Consider the following 27,953-nt stretch of genomic DNA (forward strand, 5'->3'; position numbering starts at 1 on the left):
TAGGTCCAATGCTGTAAAAAACAATATTGCATAGGAACCTGGAATGTTAGGTCCATGAATCAAGGCAAGTTGGAAGCGGTCAAACAGGAGATGGCAAAAGTGAGCATCGACATTTTAGGAATCAGTAAACTAAAATGGACTGAAATGGGTGAATTTAACTTAGACAACCATTATATCTACTACTGTGGGCAAGAATCCCTTGGAAGAAATAGAGTAGCTGTCATAGGCAACAAAGGAGTCTGAAATGCAGTCCTTGGATGCAATCTCAAAAGCAACAGAATGATCTCTGTTCGTTTCCAAGGCAAACCATTCAATATCACAGTAATCCAAGTCTATGCCTCGACCAGTAACACTGAAGAAGCTGAAGTTAAATGGTTCTATGAAGACCTACAAGACCTTCTAGAACTAACACCCAAAAAAGATGTCCTTGTCATTATAGGGGACTGGAATGCAAAAGTAGGGAGTCAAGAGATACCTGGAGTAACAGGCAAATTTGGCCTTGGAGTAAAAAATAAAGCAGGGCAAAGGCTAACAGAGTTTTGCCAAGAGAACACAATGGTCATAGCAAATACCCTCTTCCAACAACACAAGAAGAACTATAAGGAGTAGAGGCAATTCAAGTTTAGTATTATGAAAACACTACTTATATTCAGCAAGACTCCAGCCAGTTCTGCTTCCTGCTTTGTGAGATGAAAATGGGAATTAGGGACAAGATTCCAGTCTTGGCAGGAAACCTAAGCAAAGAGTCAAGCTTGGGGGTGTGTAATGGGGCAGGTGGGAAGGTTTTGCAAACCTGGCCACTCAAGTAAGAGCCAACCCATACCTGACCCAAGGAACATAAGCAATTCAAAATAAAAGATTTTTCTGGGTTAATATGAAATATTAACACATGCATACAAGTGCACACATGTACACACACATCTAATTTCATGCCTGCCTAATATTACATTAGATTTACAATAAAGAATTTTTTTTAAGACATAAGCCATCAAATATGGGGAAATTATGGGAGGAGACAACAGCAATAAAATTTTGGAAGCTATGAAGCATACTGATGAGATGTAACTGAAAAAAACAACTCAAAAAACATGAAAATCCCAAACTATCACTGGGGAAACTGAGAAAACCTGATTTATATCTTGAAATCTTCAAAATACTCCCAAGTGGATAGCACCAGATTCCTCTGGAACTGGAAGTAGAAGAAGACCTCTAAAACAAGAAGATTTGGGTGCATCCCTATGTCCCTTCTGCTCCCCAAGCCATTGGGAAGGGGTAGACATCTGAAAGTATCTTCTCTGGAAATGGTCAAACAGAGGGTCTCTGAACTGGAGAACCAGGTTCACCCAAGATAGGGCTACTACACCAAAACCAGAGATTAAGGGACTGGTACATCCTTAGTGATGACTATGAAGGCACACCTATCTCCAAGCCCTCTCATCCCACAAGATCTCGCAACAGCAGCCATTATTGTACTTTCCAAGCTGGAGTCTCTTTCCCAGGAGTCTGGCCAGTACAAGAGGAAAATATAGATACTTACTGTGATAGACTGAATAAGTGAAAAGTGAAAGTGTTAGTCGTTCAATCATGTCCAATTCTTTGCCACTCCTTGCACTGTAGCCCACCAAGCTCTTCTGCCCATGGGATTCTCCAGGCAAGAATACTGGAGTGGATAGCCATTCCCTTCTCCAGGGGATCTTCCCAACCCAGGGATAGAACTCAGGTCTTGTGCAATACAGGAAGATTCTTTACTGTCTCAGCTACCAGGGAAGCCTGATAGGCTGAATAATACCCCCTGCAATGTCCACCTCCTAATTGTTATGCTTGTGAATACGGCAATTTTGGGCTTCCCTAGTGGCTCAGGCAGTAAAAATCTGTCTGCAATGCAGGATACCTGGGTTCAATACCTGGGTTGAGAAGATCCTCTGAAAGAGGGCATGGAAACCCACTCCAGTATTCTTGCCTGGAGAATCCCCATGGACAGAGGAGCCTGGTGGGCTGCAGTCCATGGGGGTCACAAAGAGTTGGACATGGCTGAGCGGCTATGCATGCATTTGGATATGTTACCTTGAAATGGACTTTGTGGATGTGATCAAATTAAGAACATTAAAATGGGGAGATTATCCTGGATTATGCAGGTGTGTCCAATGTAGCCACAAGGGAGGCAAGAGTGGCAGATTCAGAAAGAACAGAAATGGGAATTGGAGAGGAGAGAAGTTGCTGCACTGCTGGCTTTGAGGATGGAAGGGGGTCAGTCAAGGAATGCAGCCAGCCTGGAGAAGTTGGAAAAGCCAAGGAAATGACTTCTTGCCTAGAGATCCCAGAAGGAATCCGGGCCTGCCAAAGTTTTGATTTTAGTCCAGAGACACTGATTTTGGACTCTCTGCTCTCCAAAACTGTAAGACAGGAAATGTATGTTTTATGTCACTAAGTTCATGGTTGTTTGTCACAGTAGACATAGGACAGCATTTTGTTGGCTCCAAAGTTCATTTGGGTTTTTCCATAAGCTGGTATGGGAAAACCAGAAATAATTTTTGGCGAACTCAATGTTATAATGATATTTGAAATTTCTCAATAAATGGCTCGACCAGTTCACCCAGAAGTGAAGTTCAGAGCCTATAAGCTCCCCCCGCCCCCACCACACACACACACACACACACACACACACACACACACACACACACACACACACACACACACTCAATTCCAGTCAGCTGTTTCCTCCATTCATTGCCATCAGCAGATAGACAAGGATCCCCAGATATCTGATGAAAGCCTCCTACAGGAAAGACAGAGATCAAAACAAATTTAAATAAATACCAATTTGGAGGCAACCAACTTGCAGAAAAGAAAGCCTAAAAAAAAAATAATAAAACAAATTATCACTCATTCCTTAGAAAGATAAGAGAAGATTCTGTGCTCATGAAAAAAAAAATAAGAAAAAGAAAGCTATTTTAGCAGGAATATTCACAGGACAAAAGAAGAGCTCTGGGGAATTAAAAATAAGATAGCATAAACAAAATCTCAGTAGAAGACTGGGAAAATTAAGTCAAGGTATTATTCAGACATTAGAGCAGAAAGAAAAAAATATATTTTTAATGGTGTGAGAACTAAGAAAAATAGAGAACCAGTCAGTCTGAGAAGTTGAATACTAAATAACAGGAATTTCTACAACAGAAAAAATGGAGGACAGAAATCATTATAATTCAAGAAAATTCCATGAAACTGAAGAGCATGAGTATCCAGATGGAAAGAATAGACCAAATGAAGTTTAAACTACCCTCTCCCCAACTGAAAGAGGATAGATTATATGCTTCCAGAGAGAAAAGAACAAGTCACATAGAAACATAGAAAATGTAGGGAATCATATTGGCTTTAAGCTTCTGAACAGCTCTATTAGATAAAGACTGTGGAGCAGTGCCTTTTAAATTCTGAAGGAAATTACTTCTGTGATATGTGTGTGTTAGTCGTTCAGTCATGTCTGACTTTGCAACCACACAGACTGTAGCCTGCCAGGCTCCTCCATCCATGGAATTCTCCAGGCCAGAATACTGGGGTGGGTAGCCATTTCCTTTCCAGGGGACCTTCCCTGACACAAGAATCAAACCAGGGTCTCCTGTATTGCAGGCAGATTCTTTACTATCTGAGCCACAGGAAGCCCCCCAGGAGAGAATGCACTTCACCAAAATGAAAGAATTATTCTTCCTCCAAGAAGAGGAAAAAATAGGGTTCAGGAAACAAAAGACAGAGCATAGGAGAGAGGTCAGGGGAAGCCCCTGAAAGAAGGGAAAGAATGTTCTAGAATAAAACTTGTTCACCACATGTAAAGGAACCAGCCCACTGGAATGGTATGCCTTGAGAGACAGAAATGCCCAGGACAGTCATCACCAAGAACCCTGATGCCAATATCCTATTGTTTTGACCTCAGGCCAGTAATCCTGTATTTGGTTTGGCTTAACTATATGCTGCTAATGTTCCTGCTCTGTCTGTTCATGGTTTGGATCTCCTAAGGGCACTCCACTCCTGAGAGCTGGAGTGGAACCAGACTGTGACCCAGAGCCTTACAGTTTATCTTCTCTCAGGAAAAATAGTGGCGCTGTTGCCCTTTCCGAACACAAACAGGTTTATGTTTGCTATTATTTTTCCTTCAAAAATAAACAACATATTGTTTAAGGATAGATATCCTAGTAAAAGGGCTTCCCAGGTGGTGTTATCAGTAAAGAACCCACTCACAAATGCAGATGTAAGAGATGTGGGTTCAAACCCTGGGTTGGGACGATATCCTAGAGGAGGGCTTGGCAACCCGCTCCAGTATTCTTGCCCGGAGAATAACATGGGCTACAGTCCATTGGGCCACACAGATTTGGACGCTACTGAAGCGACTTAGCATGCATGCATGAAAGTGAAAGTGAAGTCGCTCAGTCGTGTAGCTTGCCAGGCTCTTCCATCCATGGGATTTTCCAGGCAAGAATACTGGAGCATCCTGGTAAAATCTTAAAATGATACAGAATAGAAAAATTTACTTTCCAGGGTATGAGCTGTGTTCACCAAGGTAGATTCTCGCAATTCCTGGATCTTTAACTATCATTTGTGGCTTTCATACAAAATGTTTCATTGACGGAACTTTTCGGTGAGAGGCAGAGGAGCGGCGACTGCCCAAGCTGCGCACAGTAACGCGCTCCTTCGCGTTCCCGGACACCGGCATCGGCCGCACACTGGCTGTATAAAATGGTGAAAGAAACCACCTACTATGATGATTTGGGAGGTCAAACCCAATGCCACCCAAGAAGAACTGAAAAAGGCTTACAGGAAACTGGCCTTGAAGTACCACCCTGATAAGAATCCAAATGAAGGCGAGAAGTTTAAACAGATTTCTCAAGCTTATGAAGTGCTCTCTAATGCGAAGAAAAGGGGATTATATGAGAACAAAGGAAGAGAACAGGCCATTAAAGAAGGTGGAGCAGGAGGTGGTTTTGGCTCCCCCATGGACATCTTTGATATGTTTTTTTGGAGGAGGAGGCAAGATGCAGAGAGAGAGAAGAAGTAAAAACGTTGTACATCAACCTATAGTAACCTTAGAAAATTTATATAGTGGAGCAGCAAGAAAACTAGCCTTGCGAAAGAATATGATTTGTGACAAATGTGAAGGCCGAGGTGGTAAAAGGAGCAGTAGAATGAGTCCCAATTGTCGAAGTACTGGAATGCAAATGAGAATTCATCAGACAGGACCTGGAATGGTTCAGCAAATTCAGTCTGCATGGAGTGCGGAGGCCAGGGGAGCGGATCAGTCCTAAAGATAGATGTAAAAGCTGGAACGGAAGGAAGATAGTTCTAGAAAAGAAAAAGTTCATAATGACAGAGGCATGAAAGATGACCAGACAATAAAATTCCTTGATGAAGGAGACCAAGAACCAGGACTGGAGCCAGGAGATATTATCATTGTTTTAGATCAGAAGGACCATGCTGTTTTTACTAGAGGAGAAGACCTTTTCATGTGTATGGAGATACAGCTGGTTGAGATATTGTGTGGCTTCCAGAAGCCAATATCTACTCTTGACAATCGAACCATAGTCATCACTTCTCATCCAGGTCAGATTGTCAAGCATGGAAATATCAAGTGTGTGCTAAATGAAGGCATGCCAATTTATTGTAGGCCATATGAAAAGGGTCACCTAATCATTGAATTTAAGGTAAACTTTCCTGAGAATGGCTTTTTCTCTCCTGATAAACTCTCTTTGCTGGAAAAACTTCTGCCTGAGAGGAAGGAAGTAGAAGATATTGATGAAATAAACCGGGTAGAATTAGTGGACTTTGATCCAAATCAGGACAGACGGCGCCATTACAATGGAGAAGTATATGAGGATGATGAACAGCATCCTCAGGGTGGCATTCAGTGTCAGACCTCCTGGTAGGGCCTGTGAATAACAATCACTGCTGGTGTTTTATTTGCAGTAGTGACTGAGTGAAGGACTATAATCATAATATGCTCACTACTTGCTTTTGTTTTAATATTCAACTTTAGTAGTGTTTAAAAGTTAAATGAAGAATAAACTCGAATATAAAAGCTCTGATTTTGCCCTGTATGTATGATGACTTCAGTGTGCAAGATAAGTTTAATACTTGTGAAAACAACTTTAAAAAATTTCCCCTAGCATTTGTCAGGCCATACTTTGTAATGGATTTCAGCTATGTACATGGAATAGCTTAGACTGAAATGCCAGGTATATGTATTGACTTCAGTGTATGACCCTTAATTATTAAGCTATGAAATTAAAACTGTATTTAACTGGCAGTCAAACAGAGAACTTAATTTGTAGAGAAGTGTTGGTCTGTATAGTTGTATTAAGTGGGATTCAGTATAATGCTTCTGCATTTATTCTGTTGCCTCAACTGTTACCTGAAGATGGCCTGCTGTATAATTTAATTTAGCCTGTGGTATCAGTGATAGAAATGATACCTTTCTAAAGAAGGGGTTTATCATAATATGCTGCTTCTTGAGAGCTTGCACTTGTAGAATTGCATTCTCTCTGCTGTGTCATCTTTTATTAATATAAAACTATTGGTCCTGGTTACTTCCCACCCACCTCTTCTCTTTGGACCACAGTAAGCCTTCGAGTAGTGACTTCTGGAGCAGGGAAACTTAGAGGTTAGAGTGATGAGAACTTTACATGAAGAAGTAATTTGTATATATGAGATAGGAAGGTGTTTTTGTAGCTATATTACAGGCTTACTTTAAACCATTTAACTTATGCTCCAGAGCAACTGTAACTTAATGTTGGTAGTATAGCAAATTATGATGAATAGCTTTAATTGTATGTTTAAAGTCATATGTTCACAAGCTTAAATATGGTATCAGAATTTAGGCAGTTCTTGAAATGTATGAATGTCTCTTTAATATACTGATTATAAAGCAAAAAAAAAAAAAAAAAATTTCACTGAAAGTCTTGGGAAATTCTAGTTCAAGGAAACCCCCAAGTACAGCATCCAGAGATTCACAATAATATTGAGATCTTTATCGCATAGTCTCCAAAATTTGTCAGCCAGCTTCTGTGTAACCCAGATCTAGTCCTATAGTTCTCTCCATGTGGCTTCAGATATTGGAGCTCTGGTGGTAGAAGAGTTTATAACTTGTCACTCTAGGCACTAGGGTTTATATATTTGAGCAATGCTCTTCCCCCATGGCTTAGTGGGTAATGAGTCTGCCTGCAATGCAGGAGACACAGGAGACATGGGTTCAATCCCTGAGTTGAGAAGATCCTCTGGAGAAGGAAACAGCAACCCACTCCAGTAGTCTTGCCTGAAAAATCCCATGGACAGAGGAACCTGGTGGGTCTTCATTCCATGGGATCGCACAGAGTCAGACAGGACTGAAGCAACTAAATCCACACAGAGACATGTTTAGAGAAATTTATTTTTATCTGTAGACCAACTTAGAGGCCTGAGAGCTTCAGAAAGCAACTTCTGAACTCTCCCTCCACCCTTTTATCTTCATGAAACTCTGGTTTTCCACTTGCAGAACCACGGCATTTAACGTTGGGTACAGCAGAAGGTACTCATTGAAGTTGGAGATCTTTAAGGCTGGGAGTTGAGAGTTTTTTTCTGTAGATGAAGAATACAGAAACCTACTCATTGAATACTACTGAGTTCTCTTGGCCTCGGGGCACAAAAAGTTATTATGGGAAGATCCAGGGGAGGAAAAAAACACAAAACTAGAAATAAGCCTGGGAAATAAGCAAGGCCTCCGGGAGGTTACAGGATTAAGACTTGCATTAAGTGATTTAAGAGGGTGTGGAAGGAAACAAGGCCTTGCTCTGGATTGAATGCAGTAAGGAAGTAGGGATAATTCTACCAGTGGATGTCTTCATAATCTTGTCTATTAAGCAAGAGGGTTAAAACCAAAGGTGTACTTGGTAAAGAGGTAGCTGTCAGTTCTGGCCAGAATAAGGGAATGCTTGGTTACTATAAAGGTCTGGACAATGTTCATGCTCCCTCGTGTGTGTTCAAACATGATTATGGAATGGTCCTGTTTTCATCTTTATCTATCCTGGTCACCAGTGGTGTTGTCTGATGTTGGTGTTCTAGAAATTATGTTCAACAGAACACCAGGCCTACCTGTGAATGCCAGGCCAATTCTGAGTCAGGGTCTGCTTTTCTCTTTCTCATTGGCCCTCCATATCTTACATCTATGCCCTTCTATGCCTTGTTTTGTGGACATCTGGTCCTTCATGAAGTCTAGACCATATTGTGAAAGCTGGCAATTTCTGTAGTCTTAACCCAAAAAGGACACAAGGCTTTATCTCAAGTGCACCCATTTGCTCTGGCTCCTAACTCTTCTACTTATTGAATTTACTCTAATATCAATATCCTAGTTGATAGTTTGCTACAGAGTAATCTAGATTACAAGGCAGAACATTTAGTAGTAAGACCATCCACCAGCCTTTAAGGCCTTCATTTAAATTCTAGCTTTAATATTGAGCTGGCCAAAAAGTTTGTTCAGAAACATCTTATGGAAAAACCCAAATGAGCCTTTTGGCTAACCCAAAACCTACTTGCTTTGGAAAGTTGTTTAAAACACTCAAGTTTCAGTTTCCTCCTCTAGAAAAACAGCTTAGTAAACTTCCCTTTCCAGATTGGCCGACACAATTAGAACCAGCGTTTAGAAGGCAGCTAAGGAAAATCTGATGGCTGTTTCAACAAACAGTGATTATTGGTAAATGTAATAGAAAAAATAGAAATGGGTGTGAAAGTTGCTGGCACATTCCTCTTGTTTTTAAACTCCTTGTCTTGTCCCCACACCATTTATATTCCATTTGTTTGCCTTGTTGGAAGATAAGGTTAGCATCAGACATTCTGAGCAAAACTTAACATTTGTGGATATACAGAAGTATGTGAAAGTGAAAGTCACTTAGTCGTGTCAGACTCTTTGAGACCCCATGGATTTAAATAGTCCATGGAATTCTCCAGGCCAGAATATTGGAGTGGTAGCCTTTCCCTTCTCCAGGAGATCTTCCCAACCCAGGGATTGAACCCAGGTCTCCCTCATTGCAGGCAGATTCTTTACCAGCTGAGCCACAAGGGAAGCCCAAGAATACTGGAGTGGGTAGCCTATCCCTTCTCCAGCAGATCTTCCCAATCCAGGAAATGAGCTGGGGTCTTCTGCATTGCAGGCAGATTCCTTACCAACTGAGCTAAATTATGGGGACAAGTAAGGTCACTTGAAAGAAACATTTGACTTGGAGTCCAGTGATTTATATTTGAATCTTGGCTCCATAACTGGGGAGTTTACATCCTGCAGCTACTTACCTGATCTTTTGAGCTGTCCACACCTCAACTGTGAAACAAGTATGAGGGGTGGAAGTTAGGGGACAGTGTTTTGAAGACTACATTGGGTAAATTTTTTTTTTCTGTAAGGTATTTTAAATATTGTAAAGCTTTTTACAAACATAAAGTTGCATTATCATTGGGTCTTCATGCATAGTTTTGTGTGCTCAGTTTATTTCTTCAACTTATTTTCAGCTATGAAGGAGGAAAACCAGAGGAGAATTCAAATTCTGTCTAAGGTGTTTGTGCTCACATCTTGGGACAAAAGTCAACGAAGCTTCTCTAAATCTGTCACATTATGTTTCTGGGCTACCAACCAAGAATATAGTCAGATAATGATGACCAACATCAAATTCTGCTGTGCCAAAAAACTAACCTACTGAGGGCTAAGCAGGAAAAGAAGGACAGGACTGCAAACATAATTTGCCTATGTGTGCATCAGTCATGTCCGACTCTTTGTGACCCTGTGGACTATAGCCAGCCAGGCTCCTCGGTCCATAGGATTCTCCAGGCAAGAATACTGGAATGGGTTGCCATGCTCACTTCCAGGGGATCTTCCCGACCCAGGGATTGAACCTGCGTCTCTTATGTCTCCTGCATTGGCACGTAGGTTCTTTACTACTAGCACCACCTGGGAAGCCAAATTTCCTTATGGATGCTGCTGCTGCTGCTAAGTCACTTCAGTTGTGTCCGACTGTGTGACCCCATAGATGACAGCCCACCAGGCTCCTCCGTCCCTGGGATTCTCCAGGCAAGAACACTGGAGTGGGTTGCCATTTCCTTCTCCAATGCATGAAAGTGGAAAGTGAAAGTGAAGTTGCTCAGTCAGGTCCGACTCTTAGAGACCCCATGGACTGCAGCCTACCAGGCTCCTCCGTCCATGGAATTTTCCAGACTAGAGTACTAGAGTGGGGTGCCATTGCCTTCTCCCGCTATGGATGAGCCATAGAGTATATTACCCAAGACAAAGTGTTCCCCACCCCAACTCCAAAAATGGGAGTCAGTTCTAGTCATTTGTTGAGAAGAAAACAAAGAAACAGTGGACATTTACTTACACCGTTTTCATTGTCTCAGGAGAGGATGCTAACTTTCTTTAAATGCCTACACTGTGTCAGGCTGGAAGAGGAGCCCTGAAATTTAATTATTATAACCTTCATATTACAAGTAGGAAAGGTGGGAGTTCAGAAAGAGTGTGCAACTCATTCCCAATCACACATCTAGTGAATGGCAGAGTGAGAACTGGAGATAGATCTGTTTGAAGTGAATACAGTAGATGTCTTTGAACTTACTGGGGTAACTTACTGAGGGAAAAATATGCCAGCTCAATGGCTCTTCTATTATGTATATTCCAGACTAAAATTAATGTGCCTAAAAGAAAGAGAAAAGAAGTTATAGAAGATAAAGGAACATCTGAGAGTCCTTTTAAGGGCATCTTGCCCCCTGTGTGATGGGTAGACCCTTCTATGACAGCTAGTCTAAGACACAGTGGCAGGGAAGGTTGTAAGGTTTTTCCATACACAGAGGAATATGAGTGACTGCAGCATCCAACTGCTCCAACCAAGTTGGATCTCCTTACTGAGGCCAGAGAGCCCATCCCTAGCTCCTCTTTCATGAAACCCGTCGTACATGACCTGGGTCCTCCCGTAACCCTGTTCAGCTGCTTCCCAAAGGGTGCTTGCTTTCCTGGGGCTGATTTCTCCACACACCATGGTCCCTCCAGGCCTAGCTTTTCTGAATTTCTTCCAGTATCTGCTGGTGACATATAAATCTCCCAAAGCAGTGGTCTGTTTTCCTAGCTTCCTCTTAAAGCTAACCAGAGCATTTACAAATGTGAAAACCTTAGTAATATGACAGCCTAGATGTCTTAGCCTTTGTAGAATTTAGTAATTGCTGCTTATAAGGAAGATACTTATATTTTCATTATTTTTCAATGAAAAAAGGGTTTTAAATTGCAAGTATTTTGTTGATTTTTAAAATCAAGTAATGTGGAAATGTACTCTTCTCATAAAAAAAAACATTTTTAATATAATAATCCTCTCTCTTCCTCTCAGAGCTGTATTTAGTTTGTTATGTCTTTAAGTGTGTGTATTTATCTATATAAACAGCCAGAAAAAAAATACTTTGATCTTGTGTATTATTAAAAAATAAATAAAGGGGCTTCCCTGTGGTCCAGTGGTTAAGAATTTACCTGTCAATGTACAGGACACTGGGCCAGGAAGATCCCCCATGACCAGGGACAACTAAGCTCAAGAAACACAGCTCCTGGGCCCGCATTCCTCAGCAAGAAAAGCTCCCGCAGTGAGAAGCCCATGTGCAGCAAAGACCCAGCACAGCCAAAAGTAATTAATCGAAAAACAAAGACTCCCTTCACCACCTCCTGCAAATAGTATCTCCAACATAGGCACCTTAGTATGTGTGCTCAAGTTGTGTTTCAGGAACTCAGAATCACCTCTCATCCAGTTCAAATCCACTGACACCACTGAGCCCTCCACTGGGCCTGCCCAAGTATCTGATGGGTGACCTTTTGAGATCAGAGGGCCAAAACCCTCACCCTCAGAACATACTGATGCCACCATTTTCAGAACTCGTGTCCCACGAGAAAGCACGACCATTTGCACCTGTGCAGAACAGCAGTTACTTCACCGTTTCCTTACCTCCAATCAGACCACTCTGCTTCTTTAACTCACAGAGATCCCAGCTTTGAGGAGACGGATGTGAAACGTGTTCTCCTCTTTATGTAAAAATCTTTTCTTTGCCACAAACCTTGGCATCTCCGTGTTTGACTTGCTGCCCATTGGACAAATAAACCTGATTCAGTACACAGTAACTTGAGAAAGACAGGGATATCTGTAGACTAGACTAAACTGGAGGTGATTCCTATCATGCAGAAATAGACAACAATCTTAAGGGGCCGATGAATAATCTGTGTAGCCCATCTACTCAGTAATTCAAGCAAGCTCTTAATTGGTAAGGTGTACTGGGTCAAGAACCAGCATTCTCTGTGTTGGGCAACATTTCACCTCAGCTGACTAGTGAAAACTAAATGCATTTGGAATGGAAATGACATATATGCAGATGCAGCATTTGATGAGCTCTTATGCAACCCTGGCTTATGTAAACAAACATAAATAAAGGAAGAATGTGTAGATTATAAAAGGAAGGGAAACATAACAGCCTCTCCAAGTGCAAGGTTTGAAAATGAAGCTCCTTTTTTCACTGATCTATCTGGTTTTTATTAGTTCTCTAGGTTGGACAATAGATAGGTACTATTACATAGGCATTGAAGAAACTACTTGGAACTATGCTCCTACTGGTAAAAACCTGCTCAATGGAATGCCTTTTTCGGACGATCAGTAAGTAATACCTTCGTGTTGAAACATTTGCTATTAGACACAAATGTTGGTAATTGTTATTCACTGATAAAATGCTGCTGAAGAAGTTTCCATGATAGATTCTTTAAGGGCACATTTTGCTATTAGAACTGCTTCCTTTGAGTTTTTTAGTATAAGCATAACATGGAAGCTAGCTATTAATATAAATCAGAAATTGCTCCTTCCTGGGATTCCTGCCACTCTTGCCTTCACGATACATATTTCAAGGATCATCTCTAATCCTGTATTTATCATCAATTTTGTGTAAGTGGTGGTTGTTGTGGTTGTTCAGTCATGTTTGACTGTTTGTGATCCGATGGACTGCAGCACACCAGGACTCTCTGTCCCTCATCAGCTCCTGAAGTTGACCCAAGCTCATGTCCATTGCATTGGTGATGCCATCCAACTGTCTCATGCTCTGATGCCCTATTCTTCTTTTGCCTTCAGTCTTTCCAGCATCAGGGATGAGTATGAATGGTACGCAAGAGCTCAAACAACGCTTTTCTTTCTGGTATGGAGTCTATGGCAGAGATTGTAAAATTGCAGCTCTCTACTTGATTTTTCTGTTCAGGTGATTGGGACAAAGAAATCTAAAGGTTATATGCGGGGTTCTGGTTCACTATCTTTGTCTGCCAAAATGCCCCCAATTCTACCAACAAATCCCTGAATCATGGAAATGTGTAAAGAATCTTAACTTGTAACATTGATCTAATGTTTGAGAGCTAAAGTAACCTCAAAGTAGGGTCAGAAACCTTCCATACATGGTTCAGTGCAAATAATTTCTAAGTCATTTGAACCGAAAGGCCAGGCATATGACTTGATACATTTGCATTTCGTCTCTTCACCAGACTTTCCAGTCTTCTCCTTGCCTACTCATTCTAGATTTTTACCAGTGTCTGGGTTTTCTCTGCGAAATTAGACTGGAAAGATTCTTACTTCTAGTTTCAGTTGATTTGACATTGCTTTCTTTTCAGTAAAAATTTGTTAAAGTTCTTTCTTGTTTGTTTGTTTACAGAGAGTTTCAATCTGAAACATATCTCCAACCAAGCAAAGATAGGATAGGATCTGTCTATAAAAAGGCTTTGTATTTTGGGTACACGGATGATACATTTCAAACTGCCGTTGAAAAACCATCCTGGTTGGGATTTATCGGTCCAATCATAAAAGCAGAGACTGGAGACCTCATTCATGTACATGTGAAAAATAATGCTTCCAGAATGTATAGTTTCCATCCTCATGGATTAACCTACACTAAAGATAATGAAGGTAAGTGAGTTCCTATTCCTTAGGTTCCTGAGTTTTTGTTAATGAAGAGTACAAACCTCAGGAAAAGCAAGGCAATTATGAACTAAAGGAGTAGTTTGGGTGAATACAGACTTTTACTTCAGATGTCTCTAATGTTTATATCCCAGATTGTTCTTCAGTTTCTCATTTGAAATGAATGAATGACAATCCCTCTCCCCCATTCAACTTCTGGGAAAGAAAACACACTTTTCTCTCATGTAAATAAATAAATACATAAGTTTGGAGGGTAGGAGACACTCATGAGCTAAGTGTTATGTTGGCAGAAATATTGTCCTGCCATTTCATATCCATGTCCTGTCATCTCATTTTCTAGTGAATGAGGGTTAGCCTCTTAGAAAACATCAGTGTCAGGTAAAGTCACTATTTTCCAGACAGTATCTTCTCTCTTAAACATCCACACTCACAGCTGCTTGATGGTGCTGGGAAAAGGAAGGGAAGAGAATGCTAACACAAAATAGGGTTGGTCTCAAAAGATGATAAAGGATGAGAGGTTGGTCATGCTTCAAAGTCTCCTATTGAATGAGGGAATGTTATCCATAGTTATTAGATTCCAGCCTCAAATGGTGGAGATCTGAGGCAAAATTCTAGGATAATAAAAACGAAAAGGGCAAGGCCCCAGATTCAGAACAAAGGTAGTAGCTCAGGGTAATGTCATCCATGCCGAAGACCACTTCCTGACATCAGTGAGCAGCTTGTAGGTAACATAGATGCTTTTTATTTTGTGTTGGGGCATAGCTGGTTAACGTGTTGTGATAGTTTTAGGTGAACAGAGAAAGGACTCAACCATACGTATACATGTATCCATCCTCCCCTAAACTCCTCTCCCATCCAGGCTGCCACATAATGTTGAGCAGAGGTCCCTGTGCTATGCAGTACATCCTTGCTGTTGATCCACTTTAAATATAGCAGTGTATACAGTAACATGGATGCTCTTGATGCCCTCTGGAAGATGTAGCTCAGGTAAAGCCCTGTCATGGGGCTTCCCAGGTGGCTCAATGGTAAAGAATCTGCCTGCCAAGCAGGAGACATTGATCCCTGGGATTGGATCCCTGGGTTAGGAAGATCCCCTGGAGGAGGAAATGGCAACCCACTCCAGTATTCTTGCCTGAAAAATCCCATGGACAGAGGAGCCTGGCTGGCTGCAGTCCATGGGGTGGCAAAGAGTTGGACTTGACTGAGCGGCTAAACAACAACAGTGGCTTGGATGCTTTTGATACCCTCATTCCCAAATCTGATTTGCAATGACGATGATACAGAGTGCAACTCAGGAACTTTCTGTATCTAAGAACTACACAGATAGTATGTACACCATGAATAGTTGTGGAATCTATCGATAAAGGTGATGATAGTTTGTTCATATGCTGCCTGACTCCTTTTGATTTAAGTCTGGAAACTGGCCAAGCTGGGCATTCAGGTAGAAACCAACTAAGGGGAATCTAGGGAGACAGGAGGCAGGAGACAGGAAAGGGGAAACACACACTTTCCAAAAATACAAATTAACACACTTTCATGGCTTAATGCAGAAAGCATGAGTCACATTAAGAAAAATGTTGTCCACTGATTGCTGTGACCACAGCGCAAGTTCCATTTTCTAGGCGCTCTCTATCCAGACAACACTACGGGCCTGCAAAAGGAAGACGACCGTCTAGAGCCAGGGGCAGAATACACTTACAGGTGGTTTGTAGAAGAAAATCAGGGGCCTGGTCCCAATGACAGTAACTGCGTGACACGGATGTACCACTCCCATGTAGACACTCTAAAAGATGTGTCTTCAGGACTTCTCGGACCAATTCTGACTTGTAAAAGAGGTAACATTTAAAAAAATCTCACTGTAGCAAATAGAGCCAGCTCGGATGTGTGGGGTCTCCCTCACTCTCCTAGTGGAATTTTGCTAACAAACTCTTCCTGTCTTGACCTTGATTCTCCAGTCAGAAAAGTAACGTTGCCATTTCGCCTCTGAGCACCAGATGGCATTCTTGAGTCCAATGTCTCCATGCAAGTCCAGTAGAGCAGGCTGGACACTATACGGTAGTCAAACCCAGAAATCTTCATCTTAGTCACCTTCACACAAAATTTCGCCACCTTTCTCCTATGGAGAAGTGTTGAACCCACAGGGTGAGGGGAAATAGGGAGAAGAGAAACTGCCTGTTCTTTGCATGCTTAGTTCCTTAGGGTTCTGTCTATGGAGGTGAAAGGTTTTCCTTTTATATTTTGAATATCAAAATCAGAATCACTAGTTTATTTCATAGCAAAAATAATTTTCGCAAAGAGTAAGTTTTGCCGTTCTTTTTGTTTTAGGAACCCTGGATGGAGATATGGAAAAATATATCGATGAGTATTTCATTCTGGTGTTTTCTATAACTGATGAAAACCATAGCTGGTATTTCGATGACAACATTCGTACATACACTGAAGCTGGTCAAGTTAATGCTAATGATCCTGACTTCAAGGAGAGCAATGTCATGCGCTGTAAGATTATGAAGAGATTTCTCATTCCTTATATCCTATAGTTCTAACTTCTATGACTTTATTTTGTGATTTCCTTTCATTTAAGTTTGCGTCAATGAGTTTCTGTTTCCCAGTTCTTCATTCTGGGTCTAGCAGGCTATGTTTCAAGGGGTCGCAAAGAGTCTGACACGAACATGCCATTTTTGCTGTGAAAGAAAGTGAAAGTGAAAGTCCCTCAATCATGTCAGACTCTGGACATGCGACCTCATGGACTATACAGTCCATGGAATTACTCCAGGCCAGAATACTGGAGTGTGTAGCCTTTCTTTTCTCCAGGGGATCTTCCCAATCCAGGGATGAACCCAGGTCTCCTCCATTGTGGGCAGTTTCTTTACCTGCTGAGCCACAAGAGAAGCCCAAGAATACTGGAGTAGGTAGCCTATCCCTTCTCCAATGGATCTTCCTGACCCAGGAATCCAACCAGGGTCTCCCACATTGCAGGCAGATTCCTTACCAACTGAGCTATCAGGGAAGCTCAGTGGTGCTATGAAGACATCTAGAAAATCCTGCTGGTTTCCAAAGTGTCATAGCAAGTGAAGTTAGATAGATGCTTTTTTTTTTTCCTAACATCTGATATTGATGAAAATAGATGATGACAACAGAGAGATGTGATTTTTTAAATATTCATTTGGCTGTGTCAGATCTCAGTTGCGGCAGGTGGGATCTTTTGTTGTGGTGCGCGGGGCTCGGGAGTTGTGGCACCAGGGTTTAGTTGCTTCATGGCCTGTGGGATCTTAGTTTCTGACCAGGGACCAAAGCCATGTCGCCTACATTGCAAGGTGGATTCTTAACCCCTGAACCACCGGGGACGTCCCCAAATATTTAATTTTAGGGTAATAAAATATTATGGAAGAACAAAGACATAACTGAGCAGATCTTCTATGGAAATGTGCTTCTACATAGAACTTTTCAGAAAGTTGCTCTTGTTATCTCAGACCCCCTCACCTTTGTCTCCTTTTTCCACAGACTTAGCTTCTTTCTATTCTTTTCCCCCTTTTCACTGCTTCCTACCTTGCAGCTTAGTTTTCTTCCTCTTGCCTTTAAATTTGTGTTGTCCTCAGTTTTAATCAGAGATAATGTGTTGCAGATTTTGCATGAGAACAATGATGGCACTCCCAGATTTACGTGATAAGGAAATGCATAGAATATATACCATGTGGCCTTGAGGTAACATGCTTGCTCCATAGGCTAATTTACTTCTGCTTTCAGCAATAAATGGATACTTGTATGCAAATCTACCTGATCTCACCATGTGTGCAGAAGACAGGGTCATGTGGCATTTTATCAGCATGGGTACCCTGTTGGACATGCACCCCATCTACTTCCATGGACAAACTCTGATATCTCAGAATCATAGAAAAGACACCATCACCGTCTTCCCTGCCTCCATGCGTGATGCCTTCATGGTGGCCAAAGGTGTTGGAGAGTGGCTGCTGGACTGTCGGGTACACGGTAGGGATTTATTCCTTTTACATAATACAGGGTCAGGGGACTCTCAGGGTTATGACCCATAACAAACGCTAAATCTTCCAAATGGGGAAAGATGTCACCATCAGGCAGGTGACAGGATTGCCTTTTGGAAAGTCAGTAATACAGTCAGAACCAGAACTCAGGTCTCTGACACTTTTAACTTTATGGTAATAAACACTTTTAGTCATATAGGGATTATTTTTGTTGCTGTTTTTACCAAAAAAAAAAAAGGTATATATTTGTTAGCCAGTGAGCCTTACAAGAGCCTTGAGTGTCTGACAGAGCACATATAATTACTCTTCTTTTTTAAATTGAGAAGACAACTTCCAAGAGGTTGAAACACTAATCCAAAACCCTGTGAGAGTCAGAAATTATATAGGCCCAAGTGTTATGTAAATTCTGAACCAACCCAGTAATGGTTTCCTGGTTTATTTCCCTCTTCAATCACACTTCATATTTAATGATAGAAAGGCCCATTATGAAATTACTGATCTTCTCTAGTCTTAAATCTGACTAAACTCTACATGGAATCATGTAAATGTTTTGCATTATTTTTCAGTCAGAAAACACAATTGTTACTTGAACTAAAGAGTTTAACTTTTCTCCCTTTTTTACAAAAATGGGATTTACTTCTCTAATCAAAACCTTTCTTATTTCTAAGTCTAATACTTTGGTTAGCATTATACTTCAATTAATTATTTAAACAACTAAACAACATGTACTTATTGGGATTTCCTGTGTGCTGTGACCCTCCCTCCTAGGGTTGTGAGAAAAGGGAGACCCACACATGGCTATTGTAACTCAAGGACAGAATTTAATGATAATACAAAAGTTCTCACCTAGAAAGGAATGTTGTTTTAAAATATGTTTTAAAGGTTAAAATGTACACCAGACCTACTCCTCCTCTTGACCTCATTTACAGATGTTGCCTTTAAGCCAGGTCTTTCCTCTTCAGCTCTGCAGGAAAGATAGGGTCAACCCTGGACACAATGAAAAAACCTTGGCCTAGTGGACTACATAGCTTTTCCCTGTGTTTCTTCTCTTCCCATGGTGGTTTGGGGTGGTTTTTTGTCTGTTTGTTTTGGCTTTTTTGTGTTTGTTTTTGTTTTTTTGTTTGTTTTGTTTTTAGTAATTATAAGAATGCATGAATAGACTTGCTGGAAAGAAAGGAAGAAAGCAAAGAGGAAGGAGTGGAGGGAGGGGAGAGTTTGGTGAAGGCAGCAGGCAGAAAGAGCGAAAGTCTAATGCGGTATATGAGAGCCACCTCTTAGGAGCTCCAGAGAGTTGAGACTTAAATAAAACAGGTGATAAACTTGTGGTAGCTTCAGATTTGGCCACAGGAAAGTGTTTACACCACCCAAATTAGCACACACACACACCACACACACACACACACAAAATCAGATTTAGCATTCATCTTTGGAGAAATAGTTTAAGAATGTGCCATTAGTCCAACCCTACCCCCACCAACATCCCAGTTCCCTCTCCAGTGAATAATCCCTGTAAGCCATCTGTGTTTACACAAATGTGTATTTGTAAATACTCACAAAGCTGTTTACTATGCATTTTCATACAATATGCATGAACACTTAGAAATAAAAGTGCACAGGTACTGTTTTAAATAAAGAGATCACACCCCATATAATAGGTTTTATTTAACTATTAATTTTAAAAAATAGGTTATTATTTGTATATAATAGGTTTTTCTATCTTCTGCTGCTTGCTTTCTTCACTCATCCTTATATCTCAAAATCTTTTCCATGACGTTCCCTATACTTCTAAGTTACTCTTTTATTTTTTGTTTTATTTTTAAAATGTTTATCATATAGTTGCTGTGTTACTTCCACTGTACAGCCAAGTGATTCAGCTGTACATATACATATACATATGTGTATATACATATCCCCCCTTTTTTGGATTCCCTTCCCATTTAGGTCACCACAGAGCGCTAAGTAGAGTCCCCTGCGCTGTCTAGTAGGTTCTCACTAGTTATCTATTTTATACATAGTATCAATAGTGTATATATGTCAGTCGCAATCTTCCAATACCTCCCTCTCCCCTTCTTCCCCACTTAGTCTCCACAGGTTTGTCTAGCTTACTTTTCTAAATAGCTGTATAGTTTTCTGTATTTGTTTGAGATGTAGCCTAATTTATTTAACCATCCAGCTATTGATAGATAGCTAAATTGCTTTCACTTTCTTGGTTCACGGTGTGTGTATGTGTGTGTTAGTCGCTCAGTCGTGTCCGACTCTTTGCGACCCCATGGACTATATAGCCCGCTAAGCTCCTCTGTCCATGGAACTCTGCAGGCAAGAATATGTCCATGGAATTCTCCAGGCAAGAATCTTTTCCGTGACATTTCCAAAATAAAGCTACTCCTTTATTTTTTGTTTTATTTTTAATTTTTTTATTGTATAGTTTATTTACAATGTTGTGTCAGTTTTTACCGTACAGCAAAGTGATTCAGCTATACATGTACATATATGCATATCCCCTCCCATTTAAGTCACTAACAGTGTTATAGCTAGCCACTTTTTATTTGTATCTTTTTATGTATGTGCAAATTCTTGTCTTGCCTAACTGAAAGAAATGAAAGTTTTTAATGGAAGTGTTCTTAATTTTAACAAAGGCTGCCTAATCACCTTCCAAAAAGTCTGTATGAATTTATACTCCCACCTTTGTTGCTCTTAAATCAAAACACAGGACTGATGCTCTTATGGAAACGTACCTGCCTTGGTTTTCTTCCTGCCTGCCAACTAGTTAATCTAGTAATTAATGGTAACAACTTCAGAACCATAAGGGAAGATACTTTTGATTAAACAGACTCAAATCCCTCTCAGTAGGCAGGCACCATATTCCTCAGGAGCTGGTCCAGTGCTGGTTATTAATCTCCACTAATATACACTCCTCAACATTCACTTTGGCATCCTGAGTCTTGTACTTGCTTCATACATTTCAGGATTTTAACAGATTCCGGAAATAAAATACCTCAAATTTCTCAAAAGAAAGGGAAGTTGCAATGTTGTTGGCTATAGTTTTAAATATATGTATATATATGGACTAAGAAAAATGTTTTAATGTTTTCATAACATTCTCTTCTTGGATTTACTATTTTTCAGACAGTATGCAGGCTTTCTTCAGTGTAAGGGATTGCCAAAAATCTTCAGCAGACGTTACGGGGACACAAGTTGTTCATTATTACATTGCTGCTAAAGAAATTTTTTGGGACTATGCTCCATCTGGCATAAATTTCTTCAGTGGAAATAGTTTAACAGAAGCTGGAAGGTAATGATTCCGTGATTAAAATATTCATGGTTAAATAAAGATAATTGGACTTTTTCATAACCTAGCTATTCCTATAAGGACTTAAGCATTTTATAATAAAAAGATACCGATAAAATAAAGATGGGAAAATAATTATAACAATAATTGGAAAATATTCAGCCAAAGGATCATTGCTATATTACATTTTTCTCTAAATGCCTCGGAAGCCACTGCAAAGAAAAACATACTTCTCATCTTTTTCTTAGCATTAAATTTTTAAATGGATTTGTTTATAATTATGAGATATTCAAAAAGGATGACCCAGAGGAATGGTATGGGGGTATGGGAGGGGAGTTCAGGATTGGGAACATGTGTACACCTGTGGTGGATTCATGTTGATGTATGGCAAAACCAATACAATATTGTAAAGTAAAAAATAAATAAATAATAATTTTAAAAAGAAAAAAAAGAAGACTGGAAAAATAACAGGTATAAGGGATTTGAGACACTTAACATAATAGATAAGGAAAAAAAGGATAGAAGAATTGCATCACTAGAGGTCAATGACTTGGGAAAGATCAAAGCTTCAAAAATTAAGGGTAGGAAGACTTAAATCTGTCCAACATATGTAACCTGTAGGTAATAATTATCACAAAACCTTAACATCAAGTACAAATAAACTATGACACTGTAAAAATAAATAAATAAAAAATAAAACATAGTGAATTATGTTGTCAATAGCAGTTTTACAAAAACTCAAAAATATTTCTCACATGTAATTTGTATTTTCCTGCTAAGATCTGAGGGTATAGTCAATCATTTCTTGTGTCATCCTTAAATCATATTTTATATATATATATATATATATTTACTCAATAACACTTAAGAATATATTACCAATTATTTCTTTGATAACCTAAAACTAAGACTAAAATACATCACTGTGGTATCAGCACTTAGAAGTGCACAAAAAGTTTTTCTATAGTCTGACTGCTAAATATATTTACCAACTTGAAGATTACAGGAGTTGTAATTCTTTTCATCTATTGAATGAAAGTTTTATGTCAGAAAATATCAAGTTCTATAACCACCAAAAAATAATATTCCCCATAGTATTTTTTTTAATTTACTCATAGAAAATTTAAGAAAACTGAGAATGTTCTACCAAATGAATATTTTCTTTTCTTACTTTAAAGCTCATCAACAAATTATTCAATCTGTGTAATGGAAATTTTGTGTTAATTATGAAAAGCCTATCAAAGCTTAGAACAAAAATTAGATTCAACTTTCATTTTATATTGACTAAAATAAGTATGAATTAATAGATTCTTTCAGCTCACACGATTCTCCTGGTTATGAAATTTGATGCTGTCTCTGCATTGCAAGCCATTATTTCCTCCTAAAACACACTTGTCCTCATTTTATGTTATTACAATAGAATTAAAAAGTTAAGAATGACATCTCTTATCTCAGTACTCTAGCATCTCAGCACAGTTGTTTTAAAAGCAATGTTTATTACTACCTGCCTTAAAAAAAAATCAGTCTTAAGGTTTTTAAATTTTTATTCCAAAAGAAAAATGTATAGATAAACTAATAGAGTAGTCTACAGACAGAGACTTATATACATGTACAGACAAAAGACTGAAAAGATATCCATGGAATGTGTTGATAGTGCTTATAGAGAGATGGTAGAATTATGAGGATCTTAAATTTTTTGTTATATACATATATTTATTTTCCAAATTCTCTACAATGAGCATGCATTATTTTTATAAATACATTGCTATTGTTCAGCTTCTGTCATGTCTGACTCTTTGCAATACATGGACTGCAGTACACCAGGCTCCTCTGTCCTTCACTGTCTCCCAGAGTTTGTTCAAATTAAGGTCCATCGAGCCGGTGATGCCATACAACCATTCTCATCCTCTGTTGTCCCCTTCTCCCCCTGCCTTCAATCTTACCCAGCATCAGGGTCATTTCCAATGAGTCAGCTCTTCATATCAGATGGCCAAGTAGAGCTTCATCATCAATCCTTTCAATGAATATTCAGGGTTGATTTCCTTTAAGACTGAAGGGTTTGATCTCCTTGCAGTCCAAAAGTGAAAGTGAAAGTTGCTCAGTCGTGTCTGACCCTTTGTGACCCCATGGACTGTAGTCCATGGAATTCTCCAGGCCAGAATACTGAAGTGAGTAGCCTTTCCCTTCTCCAAGGGATCTTCCCAACCCAGGGATTGAACCCACGTCTCCCACGTTGCAGGCAGATTCTTTACCAGCTGAGCCACAAAGCTCTAAAAAGTCTTTCAAGCACCATGATTTGAAAGCATCAATTCTTTTGTGCTCAGCCTTCTTTAGTCCAACTCTCACATCCATATATGACTACTGGAAAAACCATAGCTTTGACTATATGGACCTGCATCGACAAAGCAATGTCTCTGCTTTTTAATATGCTGTCTAGGTGTGTCATAGCTTTCTTTCCAAGGAGCAAGCATCTTTAATTTCATGGCTGTAGTCACCATCCGTAGTGATTTGGGAGCCCAAGAAGAGAAAATCTGTCACTGCTTCCATTTCTTTCCCCTTCTATTTGCCATGAAGTGATGCCATGATCTTAGTTTTTGAATGCTGAGTTTTAAGCCAGCTTTTTCACTCTCCTCTTTCACCCTGATCAAGAGGCTTTTTAGTTCCTCTTCACTTCCTGCCATTAGAGTGGTATCATCTACATATCAGAGGTTGTTGATATTTCTCCTAGCAATCTTGATACCAGCTTGTGATTCATCCAGCCTGGCATTTCACATGATGTAATCTGCGTAGAAGTTAAACAAGAAGGGTGACAATATACAGCCTGGACATACTTCTTTCCCAATTTTGAACCAGTCAGTTGTTCCACGTATGGTTCTAACTGTTGTTTCTTGACATGCATACAGGTTTCTCAGGAGCCAAATAAGATGGTCTAGTACTCACATCTCTTTAAGAATTTTCCAGTTTGTTGTGATCCACACAGTCAAAGGTATTAGAGTAGTCAATGAAGCAGATGTTTTTCTGGAATTCTCTTGCTTTCTCTATCATCCAACTAATGTTGGCAATTTGATCTCTGGCTCCTCTGCCTCTTTAAACCCCAGCTTGTACATCTGGAAGTTCTCAATTCAGATACTACTGAAACCTAGCTTGAAGGATTTTGAGCATAACCTTGCTAGCATGTGGAATGAGTGCAAATATAATGGTAATTTGAACATGCTTTGGCATTGTCCTTTTTTGAGATTGGAACAAAAACACCTTTGCCTGTCCTGTGGCCACTGCTGAGTTTTCCACAAATAGATTACAAGTACTAGATTACAAGTACCTTGAAACAGAAGGATGTAGGTTCTTGCTTTCTTTTCACATAGTCATTGTAAATTTAAAAGTTCTCTGTTTCTACTTTCTCTGAACAGTGAATCCCACTTCTATTTTGAACAAGGCCCAACCAGAATCGGAGGAACTTACAAAAAACTAGTTTACTTTGAATACACGGATGCATCCTTCCAAACCCAGAAGGCAAAAGCAACACACCTTGGACTCCTTGGTAAAATTATTTCATAGCTTGTGGGGTTATAAACACAATTTACACATATTCTGTGCCATCAAAAGAGTACTCACCAACTCACAGTTTTGGGGATTCTCTGGTGGTTCAAATGGTAAACAGCCTGCCTGCAATGTGGAAGACCAGTATCAATCCCTGGGTTGGTAAGATCCCCTGGAGAAGGAAATGGCAACCTACTCCCATATTCCTGCCTGGAGAGTCCCATGGACAGAGGAGTCTGGTGGGATTCATCCAATTTGAAACTACATTTTTTTTTGTCCCTGCAAATCCATGAGAGTTTCTAAGATACTGAATCACCTAGACTTCTTTTCACTGGACACACTCTGGTCCATGGCATCATCCCTTTAATTTGTTCCTAGAAGAACCTCACCCAGGTAACACAGCCTGAATGACACTTATGAACACCAAGAACAACTCCTAACTCTGTTGGTTTCCAGGCCCTGTCATTAAGGCAGAAGTGGGGCAGATCATCCAGGTCACTTTCTATAACAATGCTTCCCTGCCGCTCAGTATTCATCCCCATGGATTGCTTTACAACAAGAACAACGAGGGCTCCTTCTACAGAACACCAGGAGGAGGCAAGTACCACAGCTCAACCCAGGCACAAGCAAGGCCGACAGCAATACAGTGTGAGCAAGAAAATCAGACTCCTCCTAAAATCCTTGGGCAGCCTACTTTTCACATCATCACAAATCTGTGTACTCACGGTGGCAGAGGGGGTCCTTTGGCCCTGTTCAGCTGTCACCCAAGGTACCCCAGTGTGAGCAGGACACAGTTCTTGATCTCAGAGATCTCACAGGCTAGGGTACTTTGGGTCCTAGGTCTTATTTCACAAATATTTCTTTCTTACTAGGTACCCCGTCACCCTCCTCGCATGTAAATCCTGGTGCAACATTCGTTTATACATGGGAAGTTCCAACAGATGTGGGACCCACTTCCACAGACCCCAACTGCCTGACCTGGTCATACTTCTCCTCAGTAGATTTTAAAACAGACATCAACAGCGGCCTTATAGGGCCTCTTCTCGTGTGCAGAAATGGAAGTCTTGGAGAGGATGGCAAACAGGTTAAGTGATGGGACCTATGTCCTGGTATGCTTGGTGAGAGGTTGCCTGAAACATCTTCAGAGGAAAGGCAGTGTGCAGTGGGCACCTTCAAATTCTGTGTACCTGTGTCTCTCAGTTTTACTCTGTCCTCAGCTTCAGACCTGTGTCTTCTCACGCCCAGTGAACTCTGGGCATGTTCCAGATACTTTTAATTCTGCTGGACTGTTCTGCTACTTTTTTAAGATTTTTTTTTTTAATGTGGACCATTTTAAAAGTCTTTATTGAATTTTTTGCAGTATTGCTTCTGGTTTTTTATGTTTTGGTGTTTTAGCCATGAGGCATGTGGGATCTCAGTTCCCCTACCAAGGATCAAAACCACATCCCCTGAATTGGAAGGCAAAGTACCAACCACTGGACCACCAGAGAAGTCCCTACTTGACTGTTTCAACTCTTTGTCTCCCTCTAGACAGCCACTGCCTGTCCCACCCTTCTCTGAGTCATCTCTTTTTCCTCCATCCTGTCTCTTAGAGAAGGACACCATCAAGCCCAGGACTTCGATCAACAACTCCTTGTTTCTCCCCTCCAGCCCTGGTCACCAGCTCTCTGATCCCATTGCCTTATTTGAGGCAGCATCATCTCTTTCTGAATTCCTGTAACCTCCTAACTCCTATCCCTGCTTCCATTCTGTTTCAGTATAGCTCCACGTTCCTCCCTTTCTAATCAGATTATAGCACTCTCGACCCTAAAAATCACCCTACAGTCTGTTGGCTCAGAAGGCAACATATCAGACCCCATGGATCCTTCCAGATCCATGCTCCCCCCGCCCCCTCCCCGTCCCCCCGCCCCTGCACACTCCATTCTGGTCTTACTGCAAAGTTAGCCTGTTAGTCCTGAGTAAGGATGGCTAGTTCACATCTTTTTGATTTTACCCTTCTTCTCTCTGTCTGGAACGGACTTTCCTCACTGTTTTACCTGCTAAAAGGGGAGAATTTTTAATAAAAACTCAGACTGAGGGTCCCTTCATTTTCTTCAAACAATATTCCTAAACTAAAGTTAGTTCAAGTTCCTGCAGGTTATTGCGGTTCCGTCTGTAGATTTCTGTCAGAGCACTTGTGCTCAAGTCACTTCAGTCCTGTCTGACTCTTTGGACCTGTCTGACCCCATGGACCATAGCCCGCCAGGTTCTTCTGTCCCATGGGATTTTTCAGGCAAGAATACTGGCATGGATTGCCATTTCCTTCTCCAGGGGATTTTCCTGACCACGGGATTGGAACTGTGTCTCCTGTATTGGCAGGCAGATTCTTTATCACTGAGCCACCTGGGAAGCCCTGTTAAAGCACTTCCTCAGGCAGTTATTTTTACTGGCCTGTCTCTCCCAATAGACTCTAAGTGCCTTGAAACCACAGACTGGTTTTTATTAAATTTTTGGTAACAAACCCACTCCTTCTGTGGCATGTAGTAGGTGCTCAATAAATGCTTAATGAGTGAATTTCCCTTGTTTTCACTCACAAGTGAAGTAATAGCCAAGTTCTTTTGTAATTCATGTGTTGGAAAGCCTTATAAGGGCTTCCCAGCTGGCTCAGTTGATAAAGAATCCTCTTGTGATACAGGAGACACAGGTTTGATCCCTGGGTTGGGAAGATCCCCCTGAAGAAGGAAATAGCAACCCATTCCAGCATTTCTGCCTGGGAAATCCTATGGACAGAGCAACCTGGTGGGCAACAGTCTGTGAGGTCACAAAACAGTCAAACACAATTGAGCAACTAAAGAACAACAACAAAAAAGCCTTATAAATCCCCAGTGTAAACATGTAAAATTGTATATTTTATTTTAAAATATGGCTATGTATTTATAGTCATCTATATAATGAAAATCATATAGCCTCATAATTTTTACAGTACATGTAATTTTTCTACTTTATCCAAAAATATAAATATATACGTATATTTCTTCATAAATCCTAAAATACAGACTTTCTAGAATCAAAAACATTTTATTTAACTTACTTTTTACAAAGCTTCCAAGAGAAACCACTATAAACATCTGTGATTATAGTGTTTAGTTTTATGAAGTTAAGATAGAGGGGGTCCCTAGAGTA

General features: G+C 40.3%; 1 protein-coding gene and 1 pseudogene across 1 annotated transcript in view; both read left to right on the top strand.

Annotated features, from left to right (window-relative positions):
• Window positions 1-4,725: 4,725 nt before the first annotated feature.
• Window positions 4,726-6,068, top strand: LOC101103034 (dnaJ homolog subfamily A member 1-like; annotated as a pseudogene).
• Window positions 6,069-12,499: 6,431 nt separating this feature from the next.
• Window positions 12,500-27,953, top strand: part of LOC101121993 (ceruloplasmin-like) — a 41,524-nt gene continuing 26,070 nt past the window's right edge. Inside the window, exons 1-9 of the mRNA XM_004003267.6 lie at window positions 12,500-12,671; window positions 13,705-13,955; window positions 15,590-15,802; window positions 16,293-16,463; window positions 17,712-17,954; window positions 21,092-21,257; window positions 24,662-24,792; window positions 25,248-25,388; window positions 25,664-25,875. Coding sequence (XP_004003316.1) covers window positions 12,517-12,671; window positions 13,705-13,955; window positions 15,590-15,802; window positions 16,293-16,463; window positions 17,712-17,954; window positions 21,092-21,257; window positions 24,662-24,792; window positions 25,248-25,388; window positions 25,664-25,875 — 1,683 coding nt within the window. The 5' untranslated portion in view covers window positions 12,500-12,516. The remainder of the gene's footprint in view (window positions 12,672-13,704; window positions 13,956-15,589; window positions 15,803-16,292; window positions 16,464-17,711; window positions 17,955-21,091; window positions 21,258-24,661; window positions 24,793-25,247; window positions 25,389-25,663; window positions 25,876-27,953) is intronic.

The sequence above is a fragment of the Ovis aries genome, chromosome 1, assembly GCF_016772045.2.
Source record: "Ovis aries strain OAR_USU_Benz2616 breed Rambouillet chromosome 1, ARS-UI_Ramb_v3.0, whole genome shotgun sequence".
Classification (NCBI taxonomy): domain Eukaryota; kingdom Metazoa; phylum Chordata; class Mammalia; order Artiodactyla; family Bovidae; genus Ovis; species Ovis aries.